At 42.5% G+C, this 14,183-nt stretch overlaps 1 protein-coding gene across 1 annotated transcript in view; it reads left to right on the top strand.

Annotated features, from left to right (window-relative positions):
• The first annotated feature begins 8,516 nt into the window (after positions 1-8,516).
• Positions 8,517-14,183, top strand: part of LOC121404645 — a 34,867-nt gene continuing 29,200 nt past the window's right edge. Inside the window, exons 1-2 of the mRNA XM_041594481.1 lie at positions 8,517-8,588; positions 9,369-9,714. Coding sequence (XP_041450415.1) covers positions 9,595-9,714 — 120 coding nt within the window. The 5' untranslated portion in view covers positions 8,517-8,588; positions 9,369-9,594. The remainder of the gene's footprint in view (positions 8,589-9,368; positions 9,715-14,183) is intronic.

Here is a 14,183-nt window from a genome sequence, read left to right as displayed (position 1 = left end):
TGAGGGCTGCGCATAATACGATTTATTTCGATTCCGTGTACTGATTTTTAAGTGCCCCCGGAATTCTGCGACTCCTGGCTAAAACGTTTTGATGCATTTCATTTTTGTATGCCATTCGGCAGCTGCAATTTTTGCTCTCCAGGTGAGCAAACATCGGAATAGAGGGGGAAAACAACTTCCTGGGCAAATGAAGCGTTAAATTGACTGTCAGCGAAGGGTCCTCCTCCGGCCACAGCTGCTGCAACTCCTGGGACACAACTTCAGGAGCAACGCAAACTTTAAGATTGAAGTGGGGGTTTGGCTTGTGAAATGGCCCTTTTGATGGAAATTCCTACAAAATTATACAAAACGGAAGGAACGGTGAGTCGTTTCTGGGGACACCCTATACCCGTACTCAGTCAATATATACATACACTTTTAGCTTATGTTTTTAGATTTTAGAAAAAAAAAATACTTTTACATTTTTTTGCTACATATGTTACTACATTAAAATGTTATTTCCCCTGTAGTTGTCTGTTCCATTCATATTCTACCTCCTCCGCTGGGGTTGCCACCAGGTGCGAGCGGGAAGGAAATGGTTGGCTGTAGGGAGGGGGGAACTGTTTCCGGTATTATGATCGATCTGATTGAGTTCGGCACTGGTGATATGGTCTTCTCTGCTACGTTTTTTTCATTTCTTTAAAAATGTGCCTGCTACTTTCGTCTTTTGTGGGGGGAGGGGGGGGGAATGATACACTTCCTGGGTCACATAAGTCTGGAAACCAAATTTGGTTGCCTGTCAGTCTCTGGGATCTAGGCGCCAACAAGCAGACAGACGGACAGACACAACTTCATGGCTGTTGCAAACTCCTAAGATTGAAGCGATCTAAGGGTATGATAGACTCTTATGGGGTCGGAAACGTTTCCTTTCTGATGTACACACATCCTCTTTTCACGGAAATTCTACTCCAAAACAATTTTTTGACACGAAAAAATTACATTAATCACGCTTCTGATTTGCTGTGGATTAATTCAAGGTTCTAGCTCTCGAGTAGACATCCAAGTGAGTCGAAAATTACATGGCCAGGTCGGGTCTTTCCATACACGACTTTGGGTTTTTCCCAAATGTTCTTTACTTTTATAGAGGGTATATAACAGATAGAGGAAGATAATGGATAATGAATGCTGGGTTACTCTTCTGCAGGGTATGCCTCGGGCATGCCGGGCCACTCAGTTCGCGTTCATTCTGCTTTCGGTATACAATTTTTACGACTGTCAGTTGCCTTGCGTTTGGCAACACAAATTTGTTTAGATTAAAACAAAGCCCGAAACGAACACCGAAACAAAAAAACGCATTTTTATTACCCTGTTGCTTCAGCTTTTGCCTCTGTTTCTTTAGCTCTGCTTCTGCTGCTTCTTCTGCTTCTGCTTGTGATGTTGCTTTTGCTTTGGCTTCTGTTTTGTTTAGATTTACAGCCAAAGCATTTATTAGCCCGACAGTAAGCAGAATATTTTTTTACCGCTCCTATACCCTGCCACCCACGGGTTGGGTATATGCAATGTTCCCGCTGAATGGCCACATGTCCCATGCTACTTTTCTTTGTGCTATGTGTGTGTTCCAATCACCTGCGGCACATGCTCGTAAAGCTCTCATTTTGTTCGATTGAAGCCTGATCGAAAGTCATAAAATTCTTATTTTTTCTTGAATATTTTGTGCACATGACAAACTCTTTTTCACGAAACGATTTAGCAATATTTGGGTACGGTGTACCACCTTTAATTGGTAGCAGAATATTTTGATATTCCATTTGTTAAATATTCCAGAATTTTTTTTTTACCCTTTTCTTTGAACGCAAGTTCTCACGCACAGGGTATGTGCAGTGCGACGCCTCAAAAAAGATTTTCTTTTCCGCTTTTTTGTATCGTGCCTCGGCTAGCGCCCAAATGGTTGACAAGTACCACAGCAAAAGTTCGAGCAAGAGTGAAAGAGACAGGAAAGAGAGCGAAGTGTGACAGAGAGAGAGTGAGAGAGAGGGACAAAAAGAGTGAGACCGGGGGCACAGGTGCCCCAAAGTTCGAGAATCTATTTGCCTTTTGATTGCCTTTTAATTACCTGAGCAGCAAATAAACATAAACACAACAAAATTTTGTTGGGGCAGCCAAGGAATGGAAAAAAAATCTCCATTTAGCCGGCCCAGCAAAAAATTACCGATTACCAAGCGAGCATTACGGGAAATGGGAAATGGGAGAACAGAACCATCCACAAATCGGTGGCAGCAACAGTTTCCCCCTATAAAAGGGGCGGGCTCGCCTCATCCAACTGAGGCGAAACCAAGCCAGAAATCTAAAGCCCAACTATAAAGTTTCTCTCTGCCCTTACCCCTTCCGAAACTCCAGAGAGTGTCATGAATTCTTGACTTCCGAATATCTCCAAACACTTGAAATTCCCCATCGCAGAGCATCCCAAGTTCGTGGCATAAAAAAAGTGGCGCCGCGCCTTGAAATCTATTTTCGGGTTTGCCATTAATGGAAATCAGCTTCAGTCCGTTCGGCCTTTGATGAATAATAATCCACCGTCAGCTGTTGTCTTTGAATGTTTATTATGGGTTTGGAGATTATAAAAGAGCAAATGGCGAAAACTGCACACAGTGCGGGGGCCGGCGCTAAATCATCAAAGCCATTTCGATTGAGTGGGGAACTGAGTGCACAGGTTGGGATTTTAGAGGAGGATTAAAGCCAATGATAGTCCAGTAAGACTAGTAGGGATCTCTTCTACAATTTACATCAAGTACATTAAATGTCAGCCAAGCCGAAGCGAAGTTTTCAGCGGATCCCGACCGGCAAGACACCAGAAATGTCCTCGACAAACACCGAAGAACCCTTTTTTTTTGTTTGTTCTAGATATTCGAATTAATTAGAAGCGTTTTGTGTGTTGGCATGTGATTTATTCTTCAGTCTAAAGTTTGGTCCCAAAAAATTTGTTTAGCTACTTAAATCCATTGTAGTTCTCGTCAGGGTCCCAGCAGCTCTCTGCTTCTGGCATTTTCAGAGGATCAACGCGAGTCTTAGCTAAGGATCAAAGCGAGTCTAAGCTTAGAATTGTGGGGGTAGGTAGGTTCGAAAACTCAGCTTACCACCGCTTTGGATGTTCCTCCGCCAACCTTTGGGGGTCTTGTCATCCGTTTATAGCTCTTCAACGGCAGCAGGCTCCAGGGGCTGCGTGTCGCAGGTGCCGTCAGTGCAGTTGCTGTGCTTCACCTGCAGGAGAGACAACACCAAAAGTTCAGCTCAGCAGCAGTAATGTGGCAGTAGTGGGAGGGAATGGCAGGCAGCAGGAGGAGTCTGCTTACCGGCTGGGCAAACGAATACATGCCAGTCCAAAAGCCCATGGCAATGTTCAGGCCATCAATAAAAGCTGTTAGACAGACGACCACAAATTCGCGTATCACCGGATAGAATTCGTCCATGTTTAAGCCGTAATTTAGGTAAATTTTACTTGAAGCATTCGAACGGAGTTAATTTTGTACAATTTTGGATTAGACAACGAATGATTGACTTTGAAATATAATCAAGAAATCAGGGAGTACTTGATTATAGATTTTTTTTTATTTTGTTTTTTTTTTTATCCTCTACAGATTGTACGCAACTGGTATCTTGGGTAATGCGGCAGCGCCGCACGGTCGCGCAGTTCGGGCGTTTTTTTTTTTTATTGTTTTTATTGTGCATTCATGGAACTGAAAGTAGAGCAGCACGGGCTGGCAGGGTTTCGGTTACGTGAAGGGTCTAACTCACACACAGAAACTGCAGTGGCAGCCAAACAAGTGGCAGGTTAACAAGTTGTCATACACAAGCTGCATGTTGGCAAACAGCAGCCAACCAAAATCACAAAAAACTTTCCACCCAACGATTGACAATCAATCCGCCCGCCATTCGACATGGCCATGCCCCAAATGGTTGTGCAATTGTTGTCCAAAGTTATTTCTTGTTGCCTTTTGTCGTCTTTTGTCGCCTGTTTATTTGAGGGGCGGGCAAGGACTAGGACTGCTTTACGTTGCCAAATTGTTTGCTAATTGTTTGGGAAGACCTTTTCGTTAGCTTTTAGCTTAATTAAAGACAGAAACTTGCCTTGGCTTTGTGTCTGATTCTAGTCTCCAATCCAATCCACTCTCCACTCCACTCTCCACTCTCCAGTCTCTGCCATCAATATGTCACATTTTGCAGGTACTTTTGAGGCATTGAATTTTCATTACATTTCGTATTAATTAAATGAAAGCAACTTGATTAGTGGGAAGGGGGGCGGCGGCCGCCACCAGCAGTTCTCTCATCCAAGAGGTCATCAACAAAAGCTGTGAAAACCCTTAAAATTAAATACAATTTACCCACAAAATCGCACTCATGGCACGAACTTTCAGGGGTTCCATTGAAACCACAATGGGACCTCAAAATAGGAATAGATGTGAATGGTTCAAAAGGGAAGGTTCCCCCTAAAAATAGAACTGGGTTTTCAGATTGAAAGACTTTTAATTCCAAATAATATTCCATGGAATTTCCACGCCGCACTTTCTCCACCTATTTTTCAAACTATGACCGCAACAGTAGTCCCTTTAAAAAGGATAAATATGGAGAGTTATCGGTTTGATTCGCCCTACCCCAAAAGGTAGCGATATCCGCGGTGTTGTCAACGTGCATTCAGCCATCGAATTCTATGGAATTCTTCATGCCAATTCTCTCAACATCCAACGCTCAAACGCAGAACCCTGTGGGGCGCTCAGCTCTCTGTTGCTTGTGGCTTGGTGGCATCTCTCTTTCTCTTGCCCCATATATTCACACTTTTCGTGTTGCTCACTTGCTGTGGCTTCCGTTTCCGTTTTCGTTTCCGTTTTCGTTTCTGTGGTGTTTTTATGCTTAATATATTTACATCTACATGCCATCTCGACCACAGCTTTCCTTCAGTCACGTGTTATCTTCCACCTGCCACACGGTAAAAGCAAAATGCTTCTCATGCAGCATTACGCTGCGCTCGCTCGCCACTTTATTCGTAATTGTAAACTAATTGTGTTTTTGCATTATTAAAAAGTCACTCGCATTAATGTGCAACACCATATTCTCCTCGATGGCCACAGCTCGTGCTATTTATGGACTCGGCTGGACTGTACTGGAACCTTGACACGGATTAAAGGGATGCATAAATGTGGCATGAAACAGAATAAACCATAAATTAACCAAGAACCAGCCAAACCTATCCAAACAATTGCCCAGCACTCCTGCCGGATTTCATTTATGTGTGGACCGATGTGCGCTGTCGCATGACGCGTAATTTAGTCAGAAAATGGCATGAGAGATGTTTCAATCCTGAACCAATGAGTCGATGCCACAGCTACATGATTGTCAACTATCTAACTTGCCTTTCAATGAATCAATCAAAGCTGCTTCTGCTGCAGCTTGTTGCATAAGCAATAAATAAACCCCCTCTGGCTCCATTACGGCTCTGGCTCTGGTTACGCATGGACTTGGCTCTGGGCATATTGACCATTTGTGTATCAAACATCAAAAATCCTATTCATCTTTCACCCACTCGTAGCGGCCCCTCGAAAAGCCCAACCAAAAATAAAAGCTGTGCGCTAAGCTTTCGTTGACTTGGCTGAAAAGCTTTCATGAGCTGTGCTGTGACTCTCAAACTGTGACAGCTTTCGGCCAGATATACCAAATGACTTTTGGTGTCGGCTGTGCGCCCTGTGGTGGCTTTCTGGTTGGCTTTAACATTCCAACAGCAACATTGGAAGGTTGCGCGCCTGCTGCTTGGAATCTGCTGTCAGGGTTACCTCCCGGCCCCATAGATAACCGATAACCTTTACCGAATGTGTGGAGTCGACACTCGATTTATTCCAGTATTTGTTCCAATTTCGTTGAGTTCTTGAGATAAGGTAGCAGTGGCCTCTCTTGACATTTCCAAAAAAAAAAATATATATATATATGTACATTTATTTGTATATTTACTTCGAGGTAATGTGTCCCAAATACGAACACAATATAGGGTCATAGAACCATAGAACCATAGAACCATACAGCTTTATAGCTGATAGAGATAGTCGCAACCGGTCGAATATTTCGGCAACCAAATAATTGGGTTTTTCGAGTATTTTTAGCCGTACAGTTTATCAACAACGGAAGCTGTGGCGATTCGCAACAGGCGCCACTACTCCGGACATATGCTGGAAACTGGATTCTGGATTCACGATTCTCGATTCTGGATTCTCTGGATTCTGTGTGGAAGGGTGTGAGGGCACACAAAAATCGCAACGTGTCCATTGGTCGACAGCGCTATCCACACGAGAGCCACATTGGGTGTTCGCCTCCAAGTCCGGCTGGCCCGTTCGACGCATGCGTCGATTTTGTGATGTCAACGGGTCACCGGCGCCAATGGGAAGCCCGCAATGCTCTGGGTGTCTGCATGTGTTCCGTGGTGTGCTGTGGGGTGTCAACTGTATTCACACCCGGCCAAGGCTAAACGCCCAAAATTTCGATCAGTTTTCGGACATTTCTGAAAACAATTTGAAATGAAAACTCAATATTAAATTAAAATTAAGTATTTTATTGGTATTTTAATTTTAATTAATTATATAATTTTATTTAAAACAACAATTAAATTCTCCATAGAAGTATTGCTCGTGAAAATATTTAATCTTTTGATTTTCTCCACAGATTACATGAAAGTTCACGTTTAAATAGGCCTATTCTGTCCGAATTACCATCCCAAAATAATATTTTAATATTAATTAAATTAATATATTTATCTATGAATATTGTACCAATTCACTTATGGAAACTTTTTTTTGGGATATAAAACATTTATTTGGAAACAATTTGATATGCAACTTATAGCCCCAATGACCCATCTTTCCACATGCAACACAGTTTCCCGCCATAGTCCGCCGTCTTCGGTTCATCAGTCTGTTGTTCTTCAAAAATACTGCGGATGCGTACCGAGAAATAACGATAAAACACACACCAGATATTTTGGGATCGGTCAGAAAGTCGGAAAATGTGAAATGCCCCAACAGCTGCACACATTGCGGATGCATTCACATTTGAATTTTGCATCTTTTTTGTGGGATTAACAACCGTCGCTGACTGTACCACTATCCCTGTCCGCCTGTTTTTACGTACAGTCTCGCAGACCCATTTCTGATCTCCTGATAATTAAAAAACTTGATAAACAGACAATTGAATTTTCATATTTCCAGATTTTAAATAATAATTAATAAATTTAATCGGTCAATAGCATATTTTGGAAACTGATACAAAATCAGAATTTCCTTTAATATTATTGTTGATTGCAATTTGAATTAACGATCTTTTTCGTGTTTTGGATTACTAAGGTTTACATATGTGAAAATTATGGAGTTTCTGAATTTCTCTAATTATAATTGGAATAATCGATGATTATCTAGTTTTTTAAATTATTTGTATCGATATTTCTTAAATCACAAATATGTACATACGCCTAGAATTAGGACAAAATAATGACATTTTCATCTTGCTTTTGTGCTTTTCATGAGAGAGCGTTTCTTTTTCGGTTTTATTCGTTTTTCAGTGTGAAATGCAAAGCGGGCGTCCCAAACCGGCTGCAAAAGCAAACGCAAACAAAGAGAAGGGATAGGATTTGGGTGTCGAAGCTTTTGATACTCCTTGCCGAGTGTCATCATTGCTTTGGTCATGAGATTACCATTAAGTTCTTGCGGGATGGGTAAGCCAGTTATAGAAACTAAATGATTTGAGCGAACAAAAAAGTTGTACAACAATTCAGTGCCATGTAATCTACGATCTCTGTGGCACTTCCTTCCCTCGAATGTGTCAAACATCTGCTCAGAATCAGCATACCCTCCTCGGACAAAAGGTATCAGCAAAAGGTGAGAAATGAGTAGAGAGCAGTGTCGGCTCTCGCGGAGTCTCGGCTTCTATTCTCTCTCTTGCTCTTTTTATCAGTTGACCTACAGAGTCAGTGTGTGGGATGGAGGCGGCGAGGGACTGGTTGCGGTGCTCGCCTGAAGCTTCTCTACCTCCCGCACACGAAGCCAGCCGAAATGTGCATCCTGCTCTTGATAAAGAGCAAGCGCGATAAACTTTGCGTGCGCGGACACGCACGCAGACACACACACACAGAGCGAGAGAGTGAGAGAGCGAGACAGAAAGAGAGTGAGCGAAACCAGCGGCAGAGGGAGAGAGGGAGTTGCATTCGACGCAACAGGCTTGCAAATGCATGCGTTGGCCGCGCTGCCGCTGTACCCACTTAAGCGCCGTTAGGCTTTCAGGCACGGGCACAGGCACAACAACAATAACAAGAGCTCGCAAAAGTTCGCTGCCAGCCAGCCGGCCTCTGCCCTGCCTCATCCCATGCTCTGCTGTGGCTGTTCCATTCCATGCTTCGGTTTCGGACCTGGTCTCGTGTTTCGTCGTGTCTTGGCGGCGTCTTCGGCGGCAGAGCGATGGCGGCGTCGCCAACGTTGGCGTCGGGGCTCTGGCGTTGGCAGCGGTGTCGCAGGCACAGGCCCCAAAGTTCTTACACATTCGGTTGCGCGCCATCGTTCGAGGCGGTCGCACACTTTTCGGTGCGTTCTCTCTCTCCCCCTCCCTCTCTCTCTGACACTCACACAAAACACACACAGACTCTGAGACCCTTTCTGCCACGGAGGTGCAACAACACACTCTCCACAGAATATCCACCAAGTTATATATTTTTTTCAAGTGCCCCCCACAAAGTGCTCCTCCGAAAACCTCTCCAAAAGGATAAATCTCGAAAGAAACAATCGTATACAATTATTTGTTTGTTTGTAGTCCGATTCTCTCGTCAAATTTTCTAGAGATTTTCTTCCTAGTTTTTTTTTGTATTATTTAATTTTTTTATCAAGAAACGCGTTAAAAAATAAAAGAAGAAAAAAACATAAAGTGGAACCGGGCAACCGGATTTCGGGATCTCTGTTGCGGGATCGGGGTGTAAAAATCAACGCGCGCGAAATATAAAACAAAAAGGAAAAAAAAAACCAAAAAGTGGCACAAAAAAAAAATAATAAAAAAAAAAACAACACGAAAACCTCTGCCAATATAGGATACCCTTAAGTGGGGCTCCGATCCGGCTCCCGAGATCCGAGCTTTTTTCTAAGGAACTTCGTGTTCCTCTTGCTCTTACCTCACCCATCTCTGTCTCCCTCTCCCGCTTTTGGCTCTTTTTCGGGGCTTCCATTTCATGACATTTTTTCGCTGATTCGGGAATATATTTCTCCTCTCCTGCCCCCGGTCACTATCCCTGTCCATTCTCTTTTCTGACGATCAGCACTTTTTTTCCACCTCTTTCTTAACACTCTTTCCTGGCTCTATCTCTGTTTTTTCAGTGCCATAACCGTAAACCACTGTCTTCCTATCGTTTACCGTTTAACCCCATCAAAAATATCGAATATCGAACCGAAAACTGCCTTAAAACCACACACACACCACACAAGTACCTATAACCGTAAAAGCTGCCAAAAAACCAAAAAAAAAAAAAAACAAAAATTTATAAAGAACAAACCAAAGTAAAATCAAAGCCCCCCAAAAATTTAACGAAACCCCAAACAAGCGATGGGGTCATCCGGATCCCAGGCGTCCGGGATCATGACGGGACGGATGTCACTGCTGTTGCGCCTCCTAGCGGTGGCGGTAGTGATGAATGCCATCCACGTGCCGCTGACAAATGCCAAGGTGAGTAAAGCTAACACGGAGGATACACAATCATCTTTCATCGTTCGATTCATTATGCCAAAAGCATTTTAAGAAAAACAAATTTAAAAAAAAAAGAAATTTGTTGTTCATTAATTGATTTGGAATATTTAAGAAAGGAGGAGATATCGTAAAGGCAGCAATGTGATATTTAAGAGCTACCCTTGGGGGATTGGGGTCAATTCAACAGAAGGATATACCTGAGATAATTGCTGAATGTTGAAGAATTTTTAAAACTCTTTGCTGCTCTACATTTGATTAGTTTTATTGGTAGGGGAAATCCTTTTCTTGAGACATGAAGAGAAACATAAATTACTATCTATTTAATAATATTTAAATCTGAAATCCCTTTTACTCCCACCAGTCTTCGAATCCAAAATCCCCATTTATTCCCAGCTATTCTCACCAAAAACTTCACGAATGAAAATGCCTTTTGGTTATCGAACGATTAAAACGATTAAAGTCCCCACCCCCCATTTCTCAGTTGTGTGCCTCCATTCGGTTGATGACACAACTTGGGGCTGCTCCCTCTGGCCGTCTCTGAATGTCGAATGTCGTGCCCCAAAACGAAGCGAATGAATCGAACGAACTTGAACTATTTTTCACATGACACACATACAAAAAAAGATTAGCATAAGCAACATTTATTGGTTGCATCTTTCCAGCACTCAAAAGTAGATTTGAAATTAGTTTTTCCCCCCGTCTTCGATCCTCATTTAAAACACATTAAAATGTTCGATGGAAATTAACATTAACAGAGGACTGAGATGAATTTCGGTATGTTGTTGGTGGGGATAATGTTAAAAGACCGGATTTGCTGGCGACAGAAAACAAAAACAAACAAAAGCTAAAATCTGGCGGCTTTGGCGGCTCTCTGGCCGATTGGGGGTCATCTAGAGGGGTTATCACTGTCCCCAAAATATTCCTAGTTTATTTTGCCAATTATGAATACGTTGATTGTTCTAATTTCTATCTATCTCTTGTTGGACTAAGGAGGGGCCTACGTCTTCGGAGGGGCTCTACGTCCATCGTCTAATGAGCCCCGCGCGATAATAGGCCACCGGCACCGGCTGCTTGCCTTATCACGGGGCATGTTAATGACATGTTGCCCGCCCCAGCAGACCCATAGATGTGCCCCTGCTGTCGTTTGGTTGTCTTGCAAATGAAATAATTTCTTAAATTAACATTCGAAATCATTTCAGTATATAATATATGTTCAATTATTTGATTCGTTGGGTCTTTCATTCACTTTCTGTCTATCGTTGTGGCTGTCGTCTGTTTTTGCTGTGGAGGTTTTTGCACCCAGGAAACTGTAGAGTTCAAGGGTATTGCTCGCTTCGACGATTGTAGAACCTCTCTGGAGAAGCAGAAGCCAGAATAATGTCTCACATCCATTCACATTTGTGGATCCATTTCGAGAGAAATTTGATAACTGAAAAGTCTTTATCCAAATTTGTATTCCAATGGGGGTTTATTTCCAGGATTGGCTCGACGAATATTTATTTATTTATTAGAGATCTTCAGATCGATTTGGTGATCTGCAGGTGTGGCCTCTACAACGCAGGGGCGGGGGCATCCTCATCCTTTCCCACTTTTCGATTTGTTTGTGTGTTTACTGTTTTCTTATTTTTAAATTTTTATCACATCGGAAGTTGCCTGTAAAATGAGGCCAAATTCTCATAAAGAGTTCTGTAATTCCATTTAATTCCATATAATTCCTTCTTTATAAAAAAAAAAAAAATATAATATCGCATGCCACGAATGCACTGCCACTGCCCCATTCCATGGCCTTATCACACACTTTGCTGCAAAAGGAAAAGCAAAAGCAAAGGCAAAGCCACAAGAGTATTTTAAATGGGGTCACTGACGACAGAAAGAGAGTCCAGCAGCAGGCAGGCAGGCAAAGCAGGCAGCAGTGTGCCATAGATAAGTGTCGCTGCAGCTCCATCCGCCAAGGCGTATGCGTATTGTGGGTCTATATCCCTCCCCATTACGTATACGAACAGGTGGCAAAACGATCCAGAACCGACAAGAGAAAGAAGTTTTACTTCTGCAGATCCCAAGGAACTTCCTTCCTTTCTTTTTTTGCTACCCTGAAACATTTGTGAATTACCATGTGAACACTACAGAACAGATCCCTTGTGCGTTCCATCTGTTGTTGCAGATTGGCCTGCCCCTTGCTCTTTCGCTCTCCCAATGCCCGCATGCCACTTGTCCGTCAAACAAACTGTCAAAATATTTGCATCATCAACAGATCCCCAAAATTAAATCACCAAACAAACAAAAAAATCAAAAGAAAACTAAAAGAGAAGAAGGCATACCCTTGCGCCAAAAGAGGGGCATTACGAATTTGTAAGAAGTGGGAAATGAGTGTATAAATAAGTGTCGCTGAAAGTAACTTAAATTTCTGAAAAGATTTTCCATGGATACCTATCTGCATCTGTACGATTTTTGATTCTGCCAAATTCTGCCGAATATATTTAATAGTTTAGGAAACTCTTTATCGATATCTGACATATCCATATAAATGTGTATCTTTCACAGTAGAGTATTTAAAGCTCTGTATCGTTTCCATTTTTTTGTCCCTCAGTCTCTTTTGCTTTTGCTTCTTCTGTTTTGTGCCCACACGGCTTTTGGTTTTGTTTGTTTGTGCAACATATGGACACAAGATGTTCGGACCATCAACATCTCGATCAACACATGCTGCTTGGTTGCTTGGTGTATTGCTTTATCCCTGCATGTGTGTGTGTGTAGTTAATGTTTCTGTATCTTTGTAGCCGTTGCCAACGGGAGCCCCCATCACACATCACAAATGCAATTTTCAATTTCAATGGAAAAAAAAGTCATGACAGCCATTTGTTTAAATATTATGCCATTCGGCGAGGGCGACTCCTCCGACTCCTCCCCTGTGCCCTCGCTGCCCGGTCTTGCTCTGCCACACCCTCTGCCTTTTTTTTTGTGCCACTTCAAACTCAAGTTCAGAGACATTCTATCTATCTGTGGAATTTGTTTATACATAGATGATTCAAGTGCCCAAGTGAGGTGTCACTGAAGTGTCTCCCTATCTCCCCGTCTCTCTCGCTATCCCCCCTGATGATTGGTTGATTGAATGATTGGCCCATAAGCTTCCGCCTTCAGCCTTCCAGGCAAATGCGATCGAACAGAGTTTCGGGGCCCATTAGTCATCCTCCTCCTCCTTCTAGAAGGAGTCACGTCGCTGGCCCTCGTCCAACAAGTGACGTAGACATTCACATTCCCTCCCCATGCATTTTGTAATACCCCCTTGCAACAGAGTGTAAGTGTATGTATGTGGAAGGGGGCATGGGGCACGGGGCGTGGAGCAAGGGGTGTGGCAGACTATGAAGCAAACGTTTAAAAATAGGTATAGATACAAGGGTACAAGGGGCAGCAAATAGAAAGATACAAGATACAAAAAAACACACAAAAAGGAAAGAGCATTGGAATTTCATGCTATTAAGAAGAGAAAGACAGGATAGAGGGGGGTAAAGACAGAGAGAGAGGGAGAGAAATTGTGTGAGAATGAGAGAAGAAATTGATACAACTATACTTTCTCGTTTGACATTTTTCCATCCTTTTGTAAGCTTATCTTATTTTTTTTTGTTTCCTACTTTTGTGGGAACTGGACTTATGGGTATGAAACGCACTCTGCATGCACCCGATCATCACCATCACTGAGAGAAATACTTGAGTGGATTTACCACATTTTGCTCTAATTATAATTATCGATAATTATCGATCGAATCGATTGCTTGCATTTCCTGATATCTGTTTGAATATCAACTCCAATAAGTAGCCTTCCTTTTCGCTGGTAATTTAATATTTGCATTCGAGAGCGATGTCTCTGTAAGTATCTCTTTATCTATGTATGTGTATCTATGGATTGTGTATCTGTATCTATGAGTGTAAATATATATCGTAAATTTGTGTTGAGTCTCGTGGCGGAGGAACAATAATTTTTGTTTAAATATTGCATTGCGTAAATGTTGAAAATAGAAAAAACTATCACCCCGATGGGAGCAGCAAACAGAAAACAGCAGCAGCAGCAGCCCCCAGACGCCACAGCACAGTGGAACGCAGTGGCAGTGGCAGTGGCACGGGGGCAGCAGGGGGAAAAACTGTCGCAATTTGCCTTCTGAGCTATTGCAAAATGCAGGAATGCCTCCGTCCATCCGTCCGCTCGTCCGTCCGTTCGTCTTTCAGTGTGTGGGATCATCATAGAACATGTAGAATATACATTTAACGTACTCTATTTTATATATATTCTATTGTGTCATCTCATCTCATCTACTACAAACAACACAAAATAAAACAAAACACAGTCCACATAAATGTGCATTTAAATTTTGTATTTAAGCAAATGTTTCTTTTTACGAGCGAAATGTGTGAAAAATACAAGTGAATCTTTTGGGTGGATTCGGTCGGGAGAGTAA

Source organism: Drosophila obscura, unplaced genomic scaffold, assembly GCF_018151105.1.
Source record: "Drosophila obscura isolate BZ-5 IFL unplaced genomic scaffold, ASM1815110v1 contig_29, whole genome shotgun sequence".
Classification (NCBI taxonomy): Eukaryota; Metazoa; Arthropoda; class Insecta; order Diptera; family Drosophilidae; genus Drosophila; species Drosophila obscura.
This window is presented reverse-complemented; position numbering and strand designations above follow the sequence as displayed.